The sequence below is a fragment of the Neoarius graeffei genome, chromosome 5 (assembly GCF_027579695.1).
Source record: "Neoarius graeffei isolate fNeoGra1 chromosome 5, fNeoGra1.pri, whole genome shotgun sequence".
NCBI lineage: Eukaryota > Metazoa > Chordata > Actinopteri > Siluriformes > Ariidae > Neoarius > Neoarius graeffei.
In genome coordinates, this window is record NC_083573.1 from 33528675 (window position 1) to 33554406 (window position 25732).

General features: G+C 39.3%; 1 protein-coding gene across 1 annotated transcript in view; it reads right to left on the reverse strand.

The window, feature by feature from the left end:
• LOC132885955 (RIIa domain-containing protein 1-like) overlaps window positions 1–25732 on the reverse strand; it is a 43042-nt gene that overhangs the window by 12163 nt on the left and 5147 nt on the right. The window contains exons 2-3 of the mRNA XM_060920487.1: window positions 21175–21251; window positions 9771–9817 (exon numbers count right to left, since the gene is read on the reverse strand). Coding sequence (XP_060776470.1) covers window positions 9771–9817; window positions 21175–21251 — 124 coding nt within the window. The remainder of the gene's footprint in view (window positions 1–9770; window positions 9818–21174; window positions 21252–25732) is intronic.

The window sequence follows — 25732 nt, forward strand, 5'->3', positions numbered from 1 at the left end:
CTAAACACCATAAAATATGCTAGATCTAGGCCCTGGCTTGTTTATTACTATTAGAAGTCCACGTTCAAACTTATTTGTCATAATAAGGTATTTTTCTTTACAAAGTATTTCCCATAACAGTCCAGCACAAAACCTGTCTCGAGATATTGGTAGGCATCTGTACTTTTGTATGCCTTTAGTATCTCCGGTGTATTTAGAAGTCCATCCATCCATCCATTATCTGTAGCTGCTTATCCTGTAGAGGGTCGCAGGCAAACTGGAGCCTATCCCAGCTGACTATGGGCGAGAGGCAGGGTACACTCTGGACAAGTTGCCAGGCCACCACAGGGCTGACACACAGAGACAAACAACCATTCACACCTATGGTCAATTTAGAGCCACCAATTAGCCTAACCTGCATATCTTTGGACTGTGGGGGAAACTGGAGCACCTGGAGGAAACCCACGCAGACACGGGGAGAACATGCAAACTCCACACAGAAAGGCACTTGTCAGCCACTGCGCTTGAACCCAGGACCTTCTTGCTGTGAGGCGACAGTGCTAACCACTACACCACCGTGCCGCCCACATTTAGAAGTCCAAATACTAAATAGTTCAGGATGTCGTAGTGTCCCAAATCTGGTAGCTAGTTTGCCGAACACTTTTCAAATGGAATAAATACATTTGTGGGTAAATTAAGAAGAAGCAGCCTTTATTTTTGTTACATACGCTCAAGCACAGCAAAATTTCTCCTCTGCATTTAATCCATCTGAAGCAGTGAACATGCATGCGCGCGTGCACGCACACACACACAGTGTGTGCAGAATGAATAATAAATACATTTGTGGGTAAATTATATGGACATGTGATGCCTGCATATTTCAGCTTTTTGCTTTAATGTGATCTGTTGGTATAAAATAAATTTGTTATTGTTTCAGAGAGACTGTACTGACTGCACTTGTCTCGATTTTCATTAACTGTCGCAGCCGTTTCTTTGTTTGCCTGGCAGACACTGGATGAAAAACAAAAATCTGTGACGTCAGTGCAAGTCCTCCATTTCTCAGATGAATAGGAGCACATGGCATGGATAATTCATGATTGTCATGCTAGCTGACGGTGGTCAGATAAAGGATATCCTTTGTGCAGAGCAAACTGAAGAGAATAGACATTTCGTTTACTGACTGCGTTATGTATTGGCAGAAAAGCCCGATGTTATGAGACACGGCAGACTACCCATAATTTGTCTGATTGTTTCATATGATCAAGACACTGATTAAATATTTGGGCACAAAATTGGCTCTCTTACAGACATGATAGATATCTGTATATCTTAGATGATATAAATATACGTATACTCATCTCATCTCATTATCTCTAGCTGCTTTATCCTTCTACAGGGTCGCAGGCAAGCTGGAGCCTATCCCAGCTGACTACAGGCGAAAGGCGGGGTACACCCTGGACAAGTCGCCAGGTCATCACAGGGCTGACACAGACACAGACAACCATTCACACTCACATTCACACCTACGGTCAATTTAGAGTCACCAGTTAACCTAACCTGCATGTCTTTGGACTGTGGGGGAAACCGGAGCACCTGGAGGAAACCCACGCGGACACGGGGAGAACATGCAAACTCCGCACAGAAAGGCCCTCGCCGGCCATGGGGCTCGAACCCAGGACCTTCTTGCTGTGAGGCGACAGCGCTAACCACTACACCACCGTGCCGCCTTATACGTATACTAACAGACTATAATTTGAGTTTGACTAATGGAAACTACTGCAAAGTTGTGGGATGTCTTTAACTGTGATGTGGGAAGCAGCCTTTAATGTTAAACTTTAACTTCAGAGGTTTTACTGTGACTCATATTCACAACAACAATAATAATAATAATAATAATAATAAAAAACATTGTTCATTGACAGAACAAGAATAAGCAATAACAAGATAACACAATCACAATACCTACAGTATAAGCTTCAAACCTACAGTAAGAAACCAACAGTCAGATAATTTTATAGCTGTTTTAAGCTCATTTCATTACATCACCTAAACTAATTCACTAGTACTCAATTACAAATCCAATCACAAAAGCAATCTGAATGAACTTTACTTGCAGTATCATGTATTACAAACTGTCGAGTTAATGAGAAGCTAAACAGTAAACTGAGCTAACCTTGCTGCCTGAACTCCTGCATAAAATCCCTCATAAAAAAAGAAAATACATATATTTCTCCTTTAAAAAATGATTCCATGTTCTTTGACTTTGAGTTGTTGATTCTTACATCCAAATACTATGCAGCATTTGTGGACACTCTAAAAGTAATACCCCCCACTGGAAAGTCGCCCCCACTAAGAGGATGACACTGTTAACCTGGCTGTTCTAGTACAATGTGCTATATAATTTTCCTTTATCTATTGTTACAGTAATAACTCACAAATCTAACCACCAGTACCAGTCAAAAGTCTGGATAGAGTGTGTAGTAATAATAATAATAATAATAATAATAATAATAATAATAATACAACCCCAGTTCCAAAAAAGTTGGGATGCTGTGTAAATTGTACAGCCCCGATTCCAAAAAAGTTGGGACAAAGTACAAATTGTAAATAAAAACGGAATGCAATAATTTACAAATCTCAAAAACTGATATTGTATTCACAATAGAACATAGACAACATATCAAATGTCGAAAGTGAGACATTTTGAAATTTCATGCCAAATATTGGCTCATTTGAAATTTCATGACAGCAACACATCTCAAAAAAGTTGGGACGGGGCAATAAGAGGCTGGAAAAGTTATAGGTACGAAAAAGGAACAGCTGGAGGACCAAATTGCAACTCATTAGGTCAATTGGCAATAGGTCATTAACATGACTGGGTATAAAAAGAGCATCTTGGAGTGGCAGCGGCTCTCAGAAGTAAAGATGGGAAGAGGATCACCAATCCCCCTAATTCTGCGCCGACAAATAGTGGAGCAATATCAGAAAGGAGTTCGACAGTGTAAAATTGCAAAGAGTTTGAACATATCATCATCTACAGTGCATATTATCATCAAAAGATTCAGAGAATCTGGAAGAATCTCTGTGTGTAAGGGTCAAGGCCGGAAAACCATACTGGGTGCCCGTGATCTTCGGGCCCTTAGACGGCACTGCATCACATACAGGCATGCTTCTGTATTGGAAATCACAAAATGGGCTCAGGAATATTTCCAGGAACATTATCTGTGAACACAATTCACCGTGCCATCCACCATTGCCAGCTAAATCTCTATAGTTCAAAGAAGAAGCCGTATCTAAACATGATCCAGAAGCGCAGACGTCTTCTCTGGGCCAAGGGTCATTTAAAATGGACTGTGGCAAAGTGGAAAACTGTTCTGTGGTCAGACGGATCAAAATTTGAAGTTCTTTATGGAAATCAGGGACACCGTGTCATTCGGACTAAAGAGGAGAAGGACGACCCAAGTTGTTATCGGCTCCCAGTTCAGAAGCCTGCATCTCTGATGGTATGGGGTTGCATTAATGCGTGTGGCATGGGCAGCTTACACATCTGGAAAGACACCATCAATGCTGAAAGGTATATATACATATGCTCCCATCCAGACGATGTCTCTTTCAGGGAAGACCTTGCATTTTCCAACATGACAATGCCAAACCACATACTCCATCAATTACAGCATCATGGCTGCGTAGAAGAAGGGTCCAGGTACTGAACTGGCCAGCCTGCAGTCCAGATCTTTCACCCATAGAAAACATTTGGCGCATCATAAAACGGAAGATATGACAAAAAAGACCTAAGACAGTTGAGCAACTAGAATCCTACATGAGACAAGAATGGGTTAACATTCCTATCCCTAAACTTGAGCAACTTGTCTCCTCAGTCCCCAGACGTTTACAGACTGTTGTAAAGAGAAAAGGGGATGTCTCACAGTGGTAAACATGGCCTTGTCCCAAATTTTTTGAGGTGTTGTTGTCATGAAATTTAAAATCACCTAATTTTTCTCTTTAAATGATATATTTTCTCAGTTTAAACATTTGATATGTCATCTATGTTCTATTCTGAATAAAATATGGAACTTTGAAACTTCCACATCACTGCATTCTGTTTTTATTTACAATTTGTACCTTGTCCCAACTTTTTTGGAATCAGGGTTGTACTTATAGCAGTAATTAATTTAATTGAGTGGATTCTAGCTGTATTTATTTATAGGTTAGTGGTGTGTGCCATCACACCTGATTAAGTCCAGGTTTCTCAGTGAAGCAACACACACACACCCCATAGGGTCTGTTTAGATTTGCCAAACAAAAGTCAAATGTCTGGTTACGCCCTCTAATTCAGTGGTGTTTCTTTATTTTTATTAATTAAAAGACACTTCATGTCTTAAAGTAATGATGGCTGTTGTTTCTCTTTACTTAGTTAAGCGGTTCTTGACATAACATGTATGGATTACTCCAGTTGTGGAATGGGGCTATTTACTTTTTCTTTGTTTGTTTTATTGTAAACAATGCTACGGAAAAAAAGCTGGACCAATATTCATGCAACTTTCAAGATAGATGGGCACTGGTCTCAAAAGAACCTCCAAAATTTTGAGGGTCATCCAGTCAAAGTCAAGGTGACCAAAAAGGTAAAAAAAAAAAAAGCTCAGACTGCAGGAGTGTTGCCTCGGACAGACTCCACCCACAAACACGCTGACTGGATCACTACCTGCCTCATTTGAATACATTGCTGTCATTGGATGGTTTCTTGGTTCGTTTACATACGCAAAGGAAGGGGTTTTGTCCACGCCGACTTTTAAACGCCATTGATAAAAACTTCCCCGCTCTGCTGATTTATTATTATAAATATAAAATAAATTATAAATAAATGGACTAGAGTAAAGAAATCACTTTCAGACATGTTTATGCTTATTACAGAGGGAAAGTGCGTTCCACTGAGCTCTAGCACCGGGCCATTTCCGGGAAATAAGAGCGACATGACAAGACAAGACATGACAAGAGGTCGTGGCGAAAGCGTGTGTATCTCAGCTTCGGTTCGGAGGTTTCAGTTTCGAAAACTGTAAGAGGTAAGAGTAGAATAATATAAAAGTACAGACACTTGTTATATTTTACTTCTGTGATTTTTAAATTGCTCATTTTTGGATTACGCTTCATTTTTGTGGCTACTGCCTCATAAACATATGCTATATTTACTGTATGGACATGGTATCAGAAAACAAGTTTATTTATAAGCAGTAGCCACATGGACCCATAGGGCACCTATTTTTTTTTTTTGCAATATCTTCCTTCATATTCATTATAAGTGCTACTGGGCAAGGTTTGTTTTGCCTGGCAACACTTGTTTATTATTATTTACTATTTACTTTTTGATCTCAAACACATTATTAAGGCAAGAAATTGCACTAATTAACTTTTGATGAGGCACACCTGTTAACTGAAAAGCATTTAAGATGACTACCTCATGAAGCTGGTTAAGACAATGCCAATAAAGAGTCATCAAGGTAAACGCTGGCTACCGTGAAGAATCTAAAATATGAGACACACTTTTTTTTTTTAACCACATAATTCCACATGGGCGGCACGGTGGTGTAGTGGTTAGCGCTGTCGCCTCACAGCAAGAAGGTCCAGGTTCGAGCCCTGTGGCCGGCGAGAGCCTTTCTGTGCGGAGTTTGCATGTTCTCCCCGTGTCCGCGTGGGTTTCCTCCGGGTGCTCCGGTTTCCCCCACAGTCCAAAGACATGCAGGTTAGGTTAACTGGTGACTCTAAATTGACCGTAGGTGTGAGTGTGAATGGTTGTCTGTGTCTATGTGTCAGCCCTGTGATGACCTGGTGACTTGTCCAGGGTGTACACCGCCTTTCGCCCGTAGTCAGCTGGGATAGGCTCCAGCTTGCCTGCGACCCTGTAGAAGGATAAAGCGGCTTGAGATAATGAGATGAGATGTCTTCAGTTTGTTCTACAACGTAGAAAATAGTCAAAATACAGAAAAACCTATGAATGAGTAGGGGTGTCCAAAATTTAGACTGGTACTGTATATCCTTACATACAGTGCCCTCCACAATTATTGGCACCCCTGGTTAAGATGTGTTAAAAGCCTTAAAATTAAATTTTTATTGCAGAACCATAATCTCACACTGAAAATTGTAGAAAAATGTAACCTTTAACTCAAGTGAATTAAAAAAAAATCCCTGACTAAGAAATAATTATTTTTCATAAAATCACCTGTTTCACAATTATTGGCACCCATAACAATTCCTAGAAAATAAATGTAATTGAAGCATTTCTGTCATTTCTACTGGAGTTTATAAAGTTGATCAGAGTATCTAGGAACCTTTAATTAGTAATTCATCACATCCTGTTTCCCTGGGGTATAAATATGATGTGACACAGAGGCCTATTTCTCTTATCCACTCTTCAACGTGGGAAAGACAAGAGAACACACCATTCAAGTAAGGCAGATATGTGTCGACCTTCATAAGTCAGGCAATGGCTACAAGAAAACAGCCACTCGCCTACACCTGCCCATATCTACAGTCAGAGGAATCATCAAGAAGTTTAAAACAACTGGAACAGTGGCAAACAAGCCTGGATTAGAATGCAAGTTTATCTTGCCACCACGCACAGTCAGGAGGATGGTAATAGAAGTAAAAGTTCTCCAAAGCTCACTGTTAGAGAACTGCATCAAAGAGTAGCATCTTGGGGTCACAAAGTCTCCATAACAACCATCAGGTGCTATCCACATGCCAACAAGCTGTTTGGGAGGCATGCACGGAAAAAGCCTTTTCTCACTTACAAGCATAAACGTAAACGTCTAGAGTTCGCTAAGCAGTACTGGGACCGTGTGCTTTGGTCAGATGAGACCAAGATAGAGCTTTTTGGCAACAAACACTCTAATACATCACAGAAGATGAGTATGCAGAAAAGCACCTCATGCCCACTGTGAAGTATGGGGGAGGATCGGTGATGCTGTGGGCCTGTTTCTCTTCCAAAGGCCCCGGGAACCTTGTTAGGGTGCATGGCATCATGAACTCTTTGAAATACCAGGACATTTTAAATCAAAATCTGGTGGCCTCTGCCCGAAAGCTGAAGATGGGTCGTCACTGGGGCTTTCAGCAAGATAATGACCCTAAACATGTGGCCAAATCTACACAAAAATGGTTCACCAGACACAAAATCAAGCTCCTCCCATGGCCATCTCAGTCCCCAGACCTCAACCCAATTGAAAACCTGTGGGGTGAGCTGAAGAGGAGCGTGCATAGGAGAGGACCCAGGACTCTGGACGATTTAGAGAGATTGTGCAAAGAGGAATGGTCGAAGATCCCTCTCTCCCATCTTGTGAAATGTTATAGAAGATTAAGTGCTGTCTTATTGGCAAAAGGGGGTTGTACAAAGTATTAACATCAGGGGTGCCAATAATTGTGGCACACATGATTTCATGTATAAGAATTATTTCTTAATGTGGGATTTTTTTCCCCACTGAATAAATGCTCTTGAATTAAAGGTTGGATTTTTATCTTTTTTTGCATTGTTGTCCTATATTATTAAAAAAAAAAAGATGAATTTATTAGAAGCCAGAACACAGTGTTTCCCACAGACCAGGTAACAATTTGTGGTGCTCCACTGTGCCGATGAAGGAATCGTGCGCGGCGGTGTCGTGGCGGTCAGTGGAGTCGGTCATTGGGGTGTATGCAAAGTGTTTACAGCGGGCGGTGTTCAAACACACAGTATTTTTCTTCAGAGTCACCTGCTGGGACTATTTTAAAGCTACAAGAAGCATTTGAGATTATTCAGTTCAATCTAAATTCTTTTAAGTTCTTTAAGAGAAGACAGCTAAAACAATTTTTACCAGAACCCTGCCTGGTTTCATTCCTTGACCCAACTTTACATTACAGGGCAGGCCATTAGTTTGCTGGGTTTGATGTTGGTGGAAAACCTGTCTTTCAAATTTATGAAAATTACTCACCAAAATTGAAGTTAAAGTTTAGTTTTTTGCCTTTTTGGTGGCAATCTTTCAATCATTCTTTAGTTGACATTCAAGGAATAAATTGCAAAAAACAAGCTGGAGGTTTTTATTTTAAATATTGAACTCAACACTTGCCTCAACCAATACTAAAATGAAATAAATAGTATAATGTAACAACAAAATAATAAAAAAATAAACTATCATAATTAGATGTAAGAAACCACTTAAGGTAACACCAAGGCAACTAACAATAATGAAAAAGCATTACCCTAATTGGTGCAAAGCCTGCATGCCCTATCAGAACATTTAATTCTGCGTGGCTTCCTGAAAAAAAAAAACCTCAAGTGCCCTACGCGAGCAGTATGCATGGAGAGGAGGAGTGGGCGAATCAGCTGCCAGTGTGTGTGCGTATCAGTGATGCAGTGATGGTTAATCTGCTTCACCAATAAAGCTAATAAAGATGTTTCTTAAAATATTCAGATTTTATGCTTCAGATAGCATCAACTAGGCATCCCCGCGAGTATAACAACCTTTTATTTAGGCTAGTGGGAAATCCTTATTTATTGTGAATGTCAAGCCATTATTAATAACTTGCATGAATGCTGAAGCGGGATAAACGGGATAATGCAATAAGGCCGTCCCCTCGCGTCAAGCTGCTACTATATGCATCAAAATTGGTTTATAGCCTGACTCAGGGATGTCCGGTTCATGTAAGCCAAGAAAGCTATGATAAAGCTCATCACGAGCACGATGTAGGCAACCTTTTAAAATAAGGGGTCGGAAGACGAATCAGGAAGGCTGCGTTATTTTTAATTAGCCTAACAGGCCTACTTGCAGTCCGGGTATATGTGCAACGGCAGGCCTGTGTACACGCCTCTTCGTCTCTCTCTCTCTGTCTCTGTGTGCGCGCGTGAACAAGAAGAAAGGGCACTATGAATGAATGGAACGATACACAACGGAATTTTTTTTTAAAATCGCAAGTCTGATTGTGTGGCGATAGGAATCCATTGTGTGGCGCTGCGCCACACAGTGGTCTACGTATGGGAAACCCTGGAACATATCTTAATGAGGGGTGCCAATAATTGTGGATGGCGCTGTATCAAGGACTCCATTTTGATACATTATGTATACAGTTTTCAGTCCTTGATTCTGTAGTTTAACACATACAAGAAGGTACTTTATGGAAGATGAAACTCAACCAACATCAAATATCACTGTGCTGCTATTATTTACTTATTAAATTCACTGCACTATAGCACTGTCAACTGTCCATGAGTACATCTAATAAACACCTGGACCATTATCATCTCTACTAATCCATGTGTTTAATCTCTATACACCCCTATTCTTTTCTATCCTACTGGGAGTTACTAACCAAATATCAATGTACTTATATGGTGACAATAAAGAATATTGTAATCAATATTCTTCAATAATAACAAGCTGCGATTTTGTGATTAGAAAGAATAACATCCTTTCTTTCAATTTTCCATAAAAAAAGAACCCACAAACCAAAATCCTCCCTTTGGTCTTCATCAACGTGCTTGTTTCTGGACAGGTAAAACCTGAATGACTGCAAGTGTCTACAAATTCAGGCTTTTGCAATGGCTTCAGTCCTCTAGCACTGTCAACCAATTCAATTTAATTAATGATGTGACCACACTGACTTCTAATGAGTAGCTAATGAATCCGAGAGAGAGAGAGAGAGAGAGAGAGAGAGAGAGAGAGAGAGAGAGAAAAACTTTGTTCCAATACACAGTATTCACATTAGTAATCATCTAAATCTATATGAATTATAGTAGAACAATTTATGAGACATTAATGCAAATGTCCTACCTGCAGCAAATTCACGGACATCTGTAGGTCTTTTAAGAAACACATCTCTGAGGAGCGACAGGAGAAAGAAAATGGTAAATACCGATGTGCAAAAATACACTTCTGATGTTTTTCTATATCCTGTATGCAAATTAATACTGATGATTAAATATTATTTATAGTGCTGTCAAGCGATTAAAATATTTAATCGCGATTAATGTCGCGACTGTCATAGTTAACTCGCGATTAATCGCAATTTAATCGCACATTTTTGTCACATGAAAAACCATTGTAATTCTCTTATCAGCATAAAAAAGTGAATGGGCTTGCTCACCGTTCGAACTACGGGGGTACTCGGGGGATCCGAGATCCCCTGAAACAGACATGAGATCCCTTGAAAACATGATTTGGGAAATGTTGAGGGTCTCTAAAATATTGGCAAAATGATGTTTATTGACAAAGCAATCGTGTGTAACGGGAAGCATTTGCATATCCGAAGTGAGCGCGCGATGGAGATCCGCGCTCTGAGACAAGCGCAAGCACCCCCCCAAGGGAAAAAAAGGGACCCCCCGAAAATATCGGCATAGTTCGAACACTGGTTGTACCAATGTTTTTTTTTTTTTATTGCAGAGCATAACACATCTTGTCACAGCCACTGCAAAGTGGGGCTGGAGCCGCCGATGGGAAAACGAAACCTAAGCCGAGCACCGTGGCTCTTCGGGGGAGGGCAGAGGACTCTGGCTGTGCGGGGCGTGGCATCATGTCACAGAGCGTTAATCTCGCGATAAAAAAATGATCGCCGTTAAAATTGAGTCAAGTTAACGCGTTAATAACGCGACATTTTTGACAGCACTAATTATTTATCAACACACAATAGCTTTGGAGGGGTAAATTAAAAAAATGTGAAGAGTCAACATGTAACGATATATATCATATGAAGATGAATCGCGATACAAATGTATGATGATTTGAATCGATTAAATTAAAAAAAAAATCGTGATTATCAGGGTGGATAATTTCTTATTTTTTCTAGCTGTAATTGCGTTGTCTAGACAGCAGGGGGCATTTTACACACAGTAATGGGAATTCACGCAGAAATAAGACTGCAAAAGACACGGAAAACAAATCTAAAATGGGAAAGAGACTATACGATTGACTACAAATAGATTTAACAAGAAAACGGAGCTCTCTTTTTACAGTCTGTTGAAAACTAAAGAAAAGAGAAGAATAATTAAGGAAGTACAAATGTTCATAAAACCTTCAGGCCTTGTTTGTTATTAACCTTTTTAATTCTTAATAAAAGAAATATTCTAGTTAAGAGACTATTATTTTGCTTCTGTATTTACAAATGTGAGTAATTATTGTTGATTATTAAAACCATGAAAAAAATTTTTTAACTGAACAAAAGGAATGTTTACGTTGATGAATAGGAAAATAAATGTTGCTTTTTTTTTGGAAATAAAATTTTTCTTCATTTAATATTTTTTCAATAAATATCATGGGAAAATTGAATTGTGAACCCAGTACTGTGAATTGAATTTAATTCTGAACTGGGTGAATTGTTACATGCCTAGTCAGACCCTCCAGCATTTCGCGATGTTGCGATTTGCAACTTCAACGCAAATTCAACCAATCCCCGCGAATTCCGGGCGGTGTTGCAATCATATCCAATCACCGCAACTTTCCCGCAAATTTGATCAATCGTTGACATCGTCTTGAGGTGACGTTGACAAACTACCTTCCGCCTTACTTCCGTGTATACGTTCAAGAGAAGCAGCATGTGCGAGTCAGTGTTTATATAGGCTTAAGTTCTGTTACTGAAAGTGTGTTATTTTTACAGTGAAGGACTGTGCGCACTTTACATTATTTTTTTACTTAATACAAGAAATTAATGGATGCCAACATTTTTGCCAAAATGGTATTTTATTTTCCATTGTTTAGGCAGCTTCAGCATCATACTGTGAGATTCTGTTCAAATTGTTTTTTTTTTTCTATGAAGCCTGAGCCATTTATTTTATTAGTTTATAATTATTGTTTAATTTAGTCTTCAGGAGAGACTGCCTGCACACAGTACTAGTATTAATAGTTTTTTTTTCTTACATGAAAGCTGAGGCATTTATATTATATTTTAAGGTAACTTCCTGTTGTTCTGTGAGGTTCTATGCACTTTAACTTTTGAACCAACAGGTGCATTTGGATAAGTAAAGCCTATTTTTCTGCATTTTTGTAGTCCTGGTAATCTTTCATATTGGTAAAGTTGTTTATAGGACCATTTCTCAGTGTCTTTGTTTTTTTAATCAATAGTTTTTCAGTAATAACTTAATATTTAACATATCACTAAATTTTAATCACAAAAAGAGAAAATCGCAACAATTTCTCGCAACTTTCACTTCCTCCCGCAATGTAATCGCAACAAATACCTAAAAAACACCGCAACTTTCATCGCAATTTTTTGGAAAACCCCCCACAACATCAGACATTTTAGCCTGCAACAATCACAAAAAAGGCCCGCGAAATCCTGGGGGGACTGCCTAGTGAAGATGAAACGCTATTAAATGTATCAAAGCGTTAAATTTGCAAGCACGCCATCTACAAACATCTTCTATTAAAAGTAACCTAATCTTACTGTACTCCTTAAATTGTGAGACACATGATATTACATGGCATTTAGCAGACGCTCTTATTCAGAGCAATGTACGACGAGTGCAAAAGTCAGGTACACAAAGTGCTGAACTTCTAGACAAGAAAGCTCTTGTGCCAACTGAACAAGTGACAGCAATATCTAGTGTTATATGCTGTTGAAGCTCCAATACTAAAACAGCCAAGGAAACAAACCAACCATATAAAATTATAACTAAATAGAAAATTCAAAACAACTAACCCCAGACTAGACAGTACAAAGCCTGGGTTGATCTAGACCAATATGCAGTTACACAGAGGGCAGGGAAACAGGGGAGAGGTACAGCCTGAAGAGGTGAGTCTTCAGTCTGTGCTTGAAGGTGGGCAGGGAGTCAGCAGTCCTGACCTCAATGGGAAGGCCATTCTACCAACGGGGAACCAGGACAGACATCAGTCTTGAGTGGGCTGGGCAGGAGTGGAGAGAAGGAGGGGCCAGGCAACCAGTAGTAGCAGAGCGTAATGATCTGGCTGGCATGTAGGGGCAGATCAGTCTCTGGGGGTATGCTGACCCTAACCCCTTGACAGCCTGGTAAGCAAGCAGCAATGTCTTAAATTTGATGCAAGCTGTGATAGGCAGCCAGTGAAGGCTGGCAAGCAGAGGGGTGACATGGGAAGAACGAAGGAGGTTGTAGATCAGGCAAGCTGCAGCATTCTGGATAAGCTGCACGGGTCTGATGGCAGAAGTTGGGAGGCCAGCGAGGAGAGAGTTGCAGTATTATAAGCAGGAGAATATCAGAGCTTGGACCAGGAGCTGAGTAGAGTAGGTGGTAAGAAAAGGGCAGATTCTTCGGATGCTGTAGAGGAGGAATCTACACATCTGGGTCACTGCAGCGATGTTTGCTGAGGAGGAGTTTGTCATTGAACATGACACCGAGGTTCCTCACACTGGGTGAAGGTGACCTAGAGATGTCCCCTAGGTAGATGACAATGGAGCAGGAATGTAGAGTACCCCCTGTTTTGCTTGGGTTGAGCTTCAGGTGATGGTTGTCCATCCAGATCTGGATGTCATGCAGGCAAGCAGAGATGCGAGCGGAGATATATGTGTGTCAGAAGGAGGAAAAGAGAGAAACAGTTGGATGTCATCAGCATAGCACTGGTAGGACAGACCATGAGCAGAGATAATCAGGCCAAGAGACTGGGTGTAGAGGGAGAAGAGAAGCGGACCAAGGACTGAACCTTGAGGGACACCAGTGGTAAGTGGGTATGGTGCTGATACAGTACCAGACCAGGTAACCTGGACGGAGCGACCAGAGAGGTAGGATTTGAACCATTCTAGGGCTGTCCCGCAGATCCCTAGAGCTGATAAGGATGACAGGAGGATGGGGTGATCAACAGTGTCAAATGCAGCAGAAAAATCCAGGAGAATCAGGACAGAGGAGAGGGAGGCAGCACGTGTTGCATAAAGTGCCTCACTGACGAAGAGAAGCACAGTCTCAGTTGAGTGTCCGGCTTGAAAGCCGGACCGGTGAGGATCCAGGAAGTTGTTCCGTGAGAGAAAAGAGGAGAAATGGTTAGCAACAGCACGTTCAAGCGTCTTTGACAAGAAAGGGAGAAGAGAAACGGGGTGGTAGTTCTGGATGATAGAGGGGTCTAAGGGGGGTTTCTTTAGCAGAGGAGTGATGTGGGCCTGTTTGAAGCTGGATATATAACAGTTATTCTACGAAATCAAGTCGCACATGAGCGGATAGCTGACAAGGGGCGTAGCTCCGAGTTGGCAATAAGTCATGTACGACGAGATTGAGTGGAATAACTGTTTTATTCTATCCACATTCACTGGATTTCAAGAAACAGAGCATTTTTATTTTTTACAAATTCGATAAATAAAAACTTTATACAAAACATCTGACAAAATCATTTCCGCTTAATGTAAACAAACTGGCAAAAAGACAGTAGCAATTTGTGAAAAATGCGATAATTCTTGAAGAAAAAAAAGACTTTCTTGCCATCAAATACTTTTATTCCGTACTTTGTTGCTTTTTTTTATATTTTGGGTTTTTTTTTGTTTTCGAGTACAGTTTTTATTTCGTCCTCAGTTGGTTCAGCAACACGCGCCGCCATTTTGTTTTTCTCTACTCATGAGCTGATATCCTAGTAGTAGAGTAGCCAAGCAGAGTGCGCGATTGCTCATATCCAGTGAACGTGGATAGAATATATAATTTCAGATCATGTGTCTGACAATTTAAGGAGTACAGTCACATTAGGTTAATTATAAGCAAATTTACACACGCGCGCGCACACACACACACCTCAAACAATTAGAATATCATGAAAAGTTCAACTGCGATGACCTGGCGACTTGTCCAGGGTGTACCCCACCTCTCGCCCATAGTCAGCTGGGGTAGGCTCCAGCTTGCCTGCGACTCTGTACAGGATAAGCGACTACAGATAATGGATGGATGGATGGATGAAAAGTTCAATATTTTCCACCAGTTATTTAAGAAAGTGAAAATGTAATATACTCGACTCAATACACGTAAACTAAAATGTTTCAGGTATTTTTCGGTTTTAATTTTGATAATTATATTCGTATTCATATTTCATTTCAAGTTTGAGTAAAACAGTATAAATACAGTGCATCTTTTGGTCTAGTTCAGTACACACAACCACAATCATGGGGAGACTGCTTTACTTTATTTTCAGGACAATGCACATTGATGAACACATACACAGTACATGTAAATGTGCCAGATTGTAGCCCGAGGGCTAATTTCCATCTGTAGTCCATAATAAGCAGGTTAGATGTTCATAAATAAAAAGACAAAAAAAGTCCAGACATACACAGCTATACACACATAGTAAGTACTAAAAGAGAAGAAATACAAATACAAAAACCACAATCACATTTATGATATAATACACTTACTTAAGAATAGGACTATGTATTAGTGCTGTTAAAGTTATATGTTATTAGAGTGTTTGTATGTGTGTGTATGTATGTATGTGTAAGAAATTAGAGGTGTGTACATGTTTGGTGAGCTCTAAGCCACACCTTGACATGGGTCTTGAAAGTGACCAAGGAGGGACATTCCCTTATAGACACAGGTATTGTGTTCCACAAAGCACTACCTTTAATAGATAGTGCATTGTGGCTGAAAGATGTTTTTCTAAAAGGAATCTCCACATCCCTGTTGACCACTGCTCGAGTAACCCGTGTCTGGCGATATTTAATAAAATAAATGCTGACTTGACAGTTGTCCAGAAGACGATCAGACGCAAAAGGACGGTAAGCCACAGGAGGTCATGGCTGAAAAGGCTGACTGGAAAAGGTGCACAAGCAACAGGGATAACCACAGCCTTGAGAGGATTGTCAAGAAAAGTCAATTCAAGAATGTGAGAGAGCTTCACAAGGAGTGGACTGAGGCTGGTGTCAGCGCATCAAGAGCCACTACGCACAGACGCCTTCAGGAAAGGGGCTACAATTGTCACATTCCTAATATTAAGCCACTCCTGAACCAGAGACATCAGAAGCATCTTACCTGGGCTGAGGAGAGAAAGAAATGGACTGTTGCTCAGTGTTCCAAAGTCCTCTTTTCAGATGAAAGTAAATTTTGCATTTCATTTGGAAATCAAGGCCCTAGAGTCTGGAGGAAGAGTGGAGAGGCACAGAATCCAAGGTGTTTGAAGTCCAGTGTGAAGTTTCCACAATCTGTGATGATTTGGGGTGCCGTGTCATGTGCTGGTGTTGGTCCACTGTGTTTTTATCAAGTCCAAAGTCAGTACAGCCGTCTACCAGGAGATTTTAGAGCACTTCATGCTTCCATCTGCTGACAAGCTCTATGGAGATGCTGATTTTCTTTTCCAGCAGGACTTAGCACCTGCCCACAGTGCCAAAACTACTACCAAATGGTTTGCTGACCATGATACTATTGTGCTTGATTGGCCATCCAACTCACCTGACTTGAACCCCACAGAGAATCGATGGAGTATTGTCCAGAAGATGATAAGAAATTCCTGACCCAAAAATACAAACGAGCTGAAAACCGCCATCAAAGCAATCTGGGCTTCAGTAACACCTCAGCAGTGCCACTGCTGCTGAGGTGATCACAGGCTGATCGCCTCCATGCCACGCCGCAGTGATGCAGTAATTTGTGGTAAAGGAGCCCCAACCAAGTACTGAGTGTATAAATGAACAGACTTTTTAGAATTTGGACATTTCTGTTTTGTAAATCCTTTTTTGATTGACCTTAAGAAATAATTTGAGATACTGGATTTCTGATTTTCATAAGCTATAAGCCATAATCATCAAAATTAAAACAAAAAAGCTTGAAATATTTCACTTGATGTGTAATGAATACAGACTATATGAAAGTTTACCTTTTTGAATTAAATGACAAAAAATGAACTTGTTCATGATATTCTAATTGTTTGAGATGCACTATATATAAACCCCGATTCCAAAAACGTTGGGACAAAGTACAAATTGTAAATAAAAACAGAATGCAATAATTTACAAATCTCAAAAACTGATATTGTATTCACAATAGAACATAGACAACATATCAAATGTCGAAAGCGAGACATTTTGAAATTTCATGCCAAATATTGGCTCATTTGAAATTTCATGACAGCAACACATCTCAAAAAAGTTGGGACGGGGCAATAAGAGGCTGGAAAAGTTAAAGGTACAAAAAAGGAACAGCTGGAGGACCAAATTGCAACTCATTAGATCAATTGGCAATAGGTCATTAACATGACTGGGTATAAAAAGAGCATCTTGGAGTGGCAGCGGCTCTCAGAAGTAAAGATGGGAAGAGGATCACCAATCCCCCTAATTCTGCGCCGACAAATAGTGGAGCAATATCAGAAAGGAGTTCGACAGTGTAAAATTGCAAAGACTTTGAACATATCATCATCTATAGTGCATAATATCATCAAAAGATTCAGAGAATCTGGAAGAATCTCTGTGAGTAAGGGTCAAGGCCGGAAAACCATACTGGGTGCCCGTGATCTTCGGGCCCTTAGACGGCACTGCATCACATACAGGCATGTTTCTGTATTGGAAATCACAAAATGGGCTCAGGAATATTTCCAGAGAACATTATCTGTGAACACAATTCACCGTGCCATCCGCTGTTGCCAGCTAAAACTTTATAGTTCAAAGAAGAAGCCGTATCTAAACATGATCCAGAAGTGCAGACGTCTTCTCTGGGCCAAGGCTCATTTAAAATGGACTGTGGCAAAGTGGAAAACTGTTCTGTGGTCAGACGAATCAAAATTTGAAGTTTTTTATGGAAATCAGGGACGCCGTGTCATTCGGACGAAAGAGGAGAAGTACGACCCAAGTTGTTATCAGCGCTCAGTTCAGAAGCCTGCATCTCTGATGGTATGGGGTTGCATTAGTGCGTATGGCATGGGCAGCTTACACATCTGGAAAGACGCCATCAATGCTGAAAGGTATATCCAGGTTCTAGAGCAACATATGCTCCCATCCAGATGACGTCTCTTTCAGGGAAGACCATGCATTTTCCAACACGACAATGCCAAACCACATACTGCATCAATTACAGCATCATGGCTGCGTAGAAGAAGGGTCCAGGTACTGAACTGGCCAGCCTGCAGTCCACATCTTTCACCCATAGAAAACATTTGGCGCATCATAAAACGGAAGATACGACAAAAAAGACCTAAGACAGTTGAGCAACTAGAATCCTACATTAGACAAGAATGGGTTAACATTCCTATCCCTAAACTTGAGCAACTTGTCTCCTCAGTCCCCAGACGTTTACAGACTGTTGTAAAGAGAAAAGGGGATGTCTCACAGTGGTAAACATGGCCTTGTCCCAACTTTTTTGAGATGTGTTGTTGTCATGAAATTTGAAATCACCTAATTTTTCTCTTTAAATGATACATTTTCTCAGTTTAAACATTTGATATGTCATCTATGTTCTATTCTGAATTAAATATGGAATTTTGAAACTTCCACATCATTGCATTCCGTTTTTATTTACAATTTGTACTTTATCCCAACTTTTTTGGAATCGGGGTTTTATATATATATATATATATTATATATATATGAATGAGTGATTCCACGCTTATGGGTACTGAAATGGGGACATGAACTTATTTTTAAAAATTCACCTAAAACCATTTCTTTTTTAACCATCAGGTCACAAAACATGTAATCTTTAATGAATGATATGTTAAAAGATAACTTTAATTTTCTGAGATGTAATAAAAACATATTTATATGCCAAAGTCAAGCCTATGAGTTCCAAAATGATGTCTGTTACATTACTTCTGTTACGATTGTCCATCTCGCGTCTGTTACAAATTAATTACAATCTAGCTATATACCAGTTAATCTTATTGAAAGAATGTGTATGTTTATTCTACTACACATGTTTATTAATTATATTTGCTAAAACATCACCTTCCTATGTTTCAAAAAGTAATTCTACATTGTTAAAATTGAGAATATATATGTCCACAACACTTCTGTTACGTTCTGACTTTGGCATATAAATGTTTTTATTACATCTCAGAAAATTAAAAAGTTATCTTTTAACAAATCATTCATTAAAGATTACATGTTTTGTGACCTGATGGTAAAAAAAGAAATGGTTTTAGGTGAATTTTTAAAAATAAGTTCATGTCCCCATTTCAGTACCCATAAGCGTGGAATCACTCATATATATATATATATATATATATATATATATATATATATATATATATATATATAAAATGTGGAACAGAAACATTTCACTCTGACACCCAACTTTTGAACATTATAAAAAATTTATTCTCGACAAACGTTTCGGCCTTCTTCAGTGTCGTAAAAAACTGTTTTTTACGACACTGAAGAAAAAAAAAGCTTTTTACGACACTGAAGAAGGCAGAAGGCCGAAACATTTGTCAAGAATAAATTTTTAATAATGTTCAAAAGTTGGGTGTCAGAGTGAAATGTTTCTATTCTACATTATCTATATCCTTTGGTATCCTTTGGATCCTTTTGGACAGACTGGTTGTTGGCTGACAGAGACTTTTGTATATATACACACACACACACACACACACACACACACACACACACACACACACACACACACACACACAGTGGGGCAAAAAAGTTCTCCCACTTAAAAAGATGAGAGAGGCCTGTAATTTTCATCATAGGTACACTTCAACTATGAGAGACAAAATGAGAAAAAAAAATCCAGAAAATCACACTGTCTGATTTTTAAATAATTTATTTCCAAATTATGGTGGAAAATAAGTATTTGGTCAATAACAAAAGTTCATCTCAATACTTTGTTATATACCCTTTGTTGGCAATGACAGAGGTCAAACGTTTTCTGTAGGTCTTCACAAGGTTTTCACACACTGTTGCTGGTATTTTGGCCCATTCCTCCATGCAGATCTCCTCTAGAGCAGTGATGTTTTGGGGCTGTCGCTGGGCAACATGGACTTTCAACTCCCTCAAAGATTTTCTATGGGGTTAAGATCTGGAGACTGGCTAGGCCACTCCAGGACCTTGAAATGCTTCTTACGAAGCCACTCCTTTGTTGCCTGGGCGATGTGTTTGGGATCATTGTCATGCTGAAAGACCCAGCCACGTTTCATCTTCAATGCCCTTGCTGATGGAAGGAGGTTTTCACTCAAAATCTCACGATACATGGCCCCATTCATTCTTTCCTTTACACGGATCAGTCGTCCTGGTCCCTTTGCAGAAAATCAGCCCCAAAGCATGATGTTTCCACCCCCATGCTTCACAGTAGGTATGGTGTTCTTTGGATGCAACTCAGCATTCTTTCTCCTCCAAACACGACAAGTTGAGTCTTTACCAAAAAGTTCTATTTTGGTTTCATCTGACCATATGACATTCTCCCAATCCTCTTTTGGATCATCCAAATGCTCTCTAGCAAACTTCAGACGATCATGGACACGTCTGGCACTGCAGGATTTGAGTCCCTGGCGGCGTAGTGTGTTACTGATGGTAGCCTTTGTTACTTTGGTCCCAGCTCTCTGCATTTCATTCACTAGGTCCCCCCGTGTGGTTCTGGGATTTTTGCTCACCGTTCTTGTGATAATTTTGACCCCACGGGGTGAGATCTTGCATGGAGCCCCAGATCGAGGGAGATTATCAGTGGTCTTGTATGTCTTCCATTTTCTAATAATTGCTCCCACAGTTGATTTCTTCACACCAAGCTGCTTACCTATTGCAGATTCAGTCTTCCCAGCCTGGTGCAGGTCTACAATTTTGTTTCTGGTGTCCTTTGACAGCTCTTTGGTCTTGGCCATAGCGGAGTTTGGAGTGTGACTGTTTGAGGTTGTGGACAGGTGTCTTTTATACTGATAACGAGTTCAAACAGGTGCCATTTATACAGGTAATGAGTGGAGGACAGAGGAGCCTCTTAAAGAAGAAGTTACAGGTCTGTGAGAGCCAGAAATCTTGCTTGTTTGCAGGTGACCAAATACTTATTTTACCAAGGAATTTACCAATTAATTAATTAAAAATCCTACAATGTGATTTCCTGGATTCTTTCCCCCCATTCTGTCTCTCATAGTTGAAGTGTACCTATGATGAAAATTACAGGCCTCTCTCATCTTTTTAAGTGGGAGAACTTGCACAGTTGGTGGCTGACTAAATACTTTTTTGGCCCACTGTGTATGTATATATATATATATATATATATATATATATATATATATATATATATATATATATATATATAAAAGATGGGGCATTCTATAGATTTTGTACGTTTCTTGAGCCAAACTGTTCATTGATCTGGATACTTACCGTAGGAAATCACCCAGCAGAATTTCCACTTCTGGATGAGCTCTCAGATACAGTTCATTCGCTATTCTTGTCTTGATCTAAGGGAAAATATGAAAGTGAAATCATGCCATATTCACAGTACAAATTGGGTTAAAATTTAATTGGGCACCCCAGCTTACCATATGGCCAAAAGTATGTGGACACCATTAAGCTCCATATTAATGCCCGTGACTTTGGAATGCGATGTCCAACAAGCTCATATAGGTGTGATGGACATGTGCCCATATACTCGATCATATAGCGTACATTTACTTACCCTCTTTTTCAGGTACAACTACCACAGAGGTACATTTTTCGGTGTACATTTATTAACTGTCGCCCATCTGTTGTTCACTAAAATTTTTACACAAAAGTCCTTCTCTGGCTAACACCTCAGGGAAAGAGGAACACCACTGTCCCAATGGTTGGCCCATTCTGAGCACAGGATATGTGGTATCTTGCATGGTATGAGGATCAAGAGGTTACTATGCTCTTAAACAATGTGCCCTGCTGAAAAATCTAGCTTGGTAAAACACAGGCCAAGTTGATTGAGCTGCTACACAACTTTCGCCAGATGGTAAGTTATTTTCCATCTTTCTTATTACTGGACTAAACTGATAAATTTTTTTGGATTTCCCCCTCATTTTATTTGTAGTCCTGGCCATTTCCCACACACCAGACAGCTCTCCCCCAACACACGTCAGTTACCAGCCAGGGAGGGTGAAGGTGATCACGTGATTCTTCTGAGGCCAGCTGATTGCAGCTTTTCCAACTGCTGTTCAAGCAGCGTCACAGGGAAGCGTAATATACTTGGAGGAAAGCACTATCCTTCCACCTCCACACACATGAACTCATAGACACCAATGATTGGCTAGTGTTGCTATAATTGACATGGGAGATAGAATATATTACCCTTCCCTCTCTGAGAGCATCGCCAAATTTTGCTATCTCGGGCTCCTGGTCACTGACTGCAATTAATTTTCTCATCATTATTTTCTTAACACAGCTTATCTGTAATGTAGTGGTAATTCACATATTCCGTTAATTTTGTTTCCTTTCTACCAACTTACAGGTATGCACCTTTGTTCTGGTAGCTGGTCTGACCAAGCAGAGTGTAAAGTTAATCGATATTTATTTTATTAGCCACACCTATCTGTAGTTGTAGAGTTAGAGCTCATTTTACCAGTCATTTTGCATTAATAGCTCTATCTCTTCATCGGTGTCCAATTGTGACCATAGGAGCTCTGCTGGTTGGATATTATTGGTTATACATACAGGACACTTTTTTGATGAAATAAAAACATATTTGATTTCCTTCTAGCGAGTTTCATTCATTTGGTTTGATAGCATACAATGTTGTTAGCATATTGCTTATCCTACACGTATTAAGTCACGCTACCCAATGGAGAATGAGTGGTGAATATGGTTTACGATACTGCATGGTTGTCAAGACAACATGACATCGCACGTTAGAGCTGATGCGAATATTCAGCGAGAAAGTTTTCTGCTGCCCATGCATAGAAGCACTTCTTTGTTCGCCAACAACACCCACAGTAAACTGTCGCAGTGAATTGGAAATGCCATAAGATACGTATTAAACCTAAAACTTCTATGGTAGCAAGCGACTGACAATTTGTAAACAAACATGGCTGCCAGGTTTGCTTCGTTAAATACGGAAGATTTTGAGAATTTTGAAAGAGAAAGACACGTTGAACACCCAAAAAGCTACCAAAACTTCTTGTTCCATCGAATGTGTACGTATAATAATAGTAACAACAACTCTTGAGTGGAATAACTTTTATTCTATCCACAGTCACTGGATTTTGAGAAACAGACCATTTTATTTTATTTTTTGCAAATCTGATGAATAAAAACTTTATACAAAATGTCCAACAAAACCATTTCCACTTAGAATGTAAACAAACTGGTGAAATGACAGGAGCAATTTGTGAAAAATGTGATAATACTTCTTGAAAAAATAAAAAAAAATAGGTTCTTACCATCAAATACTTTTATTCCATATTTTGTTGCTTTTTTTTTTTTTCTCAGTTTTTATTTCATCCTCGGTTGGTTCAGCAACATGCGCCACCATTTTGTTTTTCTCTACTCATGGTATATGAGCTGATAGCCTAGTAGTAGAGTAGCCAATCAGAGAACTCATATCCAGTGAATGTGGATAGAATATATCTATCACAGCCCACTCAACTAGGGCTGTGCCGATAGACGATGCCATCGTCCATCGACGATGGTGGTCATCCATCACGATGGAGAGCCACCATCGTGATACCACGCCCCCTCCTGTCATAAACATGCATATACGGTATCATCTGGGCCTATTTAACCTAAAAAGTTAGTTTTTTGTTAGTTTAGTTAGTTAGTTTTGTTTAATATATAAATATTATATAACATATAATTATATATAAATACATAATTATATAAATCATTATAAAGTAATATCCTATTACTGCTTGTTCACGTAGGCTATGATGCAGGGACGTGCTAGTGAACATAACATGTGGTTACACAAATACAGTATGCTACTAATAATACATTTTGACTTCATTTTTTAGCCTACAATATACTTTTAATGTAAAATTTGTCATGTTGTTCAAACAAATAGCCACTATTAACGACTTCAGTCGGGAAATATTGCACCCCAAACGGCAGTGAAGCGCAGACTTCGGCAGAAGTCAAATAACTTTAATCTGGTAAATAGGCCTACTTTCAGACACAAAATGGTCCACTCTAAGCCATAATGTCAAACCAAATGGAAGAATGAAGGTGATTCTGATAAATGTAAAGACAGGAAAAAAAAAACAATATTAAATCATGATTTTAAAAGCCGGTGCAATAATTCAAACACTAATAAATTGGAAAAATTAGCGCGTTCAAGTGCGCACTAAAGGCCGAAACGCATCTTCAATTGATATGGTGTAAATAAACAATGAGTAATAGCTTAAGTGTAGTTTCTTCTCATAGTTTGAATACTAGTCTTTCATTGTTAGAGCAGATTAATATCTTAGCGTGATCAGTGAGTGCTCGGGGAGGTTCATTTCCACCTGCGCTTTGCGCAGCTCATTTCTCCGAAGCCAGCTGTGCGCAAACGCAGTGTTGACTGCTCGGCAAACTCCAAACGCTCGGTCTGTACTGGCCCTCTGTTGCGCAAGCGAGTTGGTTATGGCCAGGTTCAAATTGTGCCCAAAACAACTTAACCACGGCCATTTCAATTGCCTGATGGCTGTGACAATATTCGCCCCGTTGTTATGCAGGCGATCTTTTTCTCCTCTATTTTCCATTCGGCAAGTGTCTCGCGCAATGCGTCTTCTAAATTGTCCGCTGAATGTGTCTCTGGCATGAAACTCGTCTGCAGGCATTTGGACTGCACTGCCCACTCTCGGTCCACATAATGTACGGTAGCTGACATATAGGGCATCATGTTGCAGCTGGACCACATATCCGTTATCAAGGCCAAATATTCCACATCACCTAGCGCTTTTTTTTCTTTACGTGCCAAAGCCTCGGATGAGTATCTAATACTTTTAATAATAATAATAATAATAATAATAATAATAATAATATATTTAATAACGTGGTATTAAAATCCCCCCCCCCGCAATATGATCGTCCATCACGATGTTTGCACTGTAAACATCGTCGATGCCAATTAAGGGGACATCGCACAGCCCTACACTCAACACTAGCTAATATTATTTAATTGGTAACTGAACCGACTCAGTGTATCAATTCATTCACTTTAGTGATTCCTTTCTAAAAAGATTCACACACTAATAAACGACATATCACCCATGAAAGTGTGACTGACTCGGTTAAATTAAACATAAGTATCTATACATTGCTTGTACAACCACAAAAATAGCTACTAAACTTGAAACAGAATTAACTAACTAACTAACTAATAAATAAATAAATAAATAAATAAATATGAGAGAGAGAGAGAGAGAGAGAGAGAGAGAGAGAGAGAGGGGCTACAATTATTGACGCCTTAATCTTTTGGCCATTGCAAAAGTACTGGAAAAAAAATCAGTTGATTCACGATTACTTAGCATATCAAATCACGTGACACTGTTCCACAATTATTGACAGATACCTTTGTCTACAATTAGACATCCAGACGATTTATAATTTTTTAAAAAATAAATAAATAAATAAATCAGTATGTGGTATTAAGTTAACAAAACAGTCTTTATTTAAATTTTGTTTTACATAGACATATTTAGTACAAAATATATTTTATATAAATATATCCATGCTGGTGTTTACGTAAATGAGAAAGTAATTCAAATGTTTGTAAACAAATGAACTGATAATGTTTAACCTGCATCAGAAAATCTTTTTGTTCCACTTTCTAAGTATTTTCATAGATCACATTTTGTTAATCATTCATTCTTGTTTGTATTAATTTTTAGTTTTGTAGTTTACCAATGACAGTCAACAGGCAATTGACATTGTAACCACACTTGTATGAACCTCTAGGATTAGCAATTAATTTGAAGGTGAAATTAGAGTCAGGTGTTTTCAA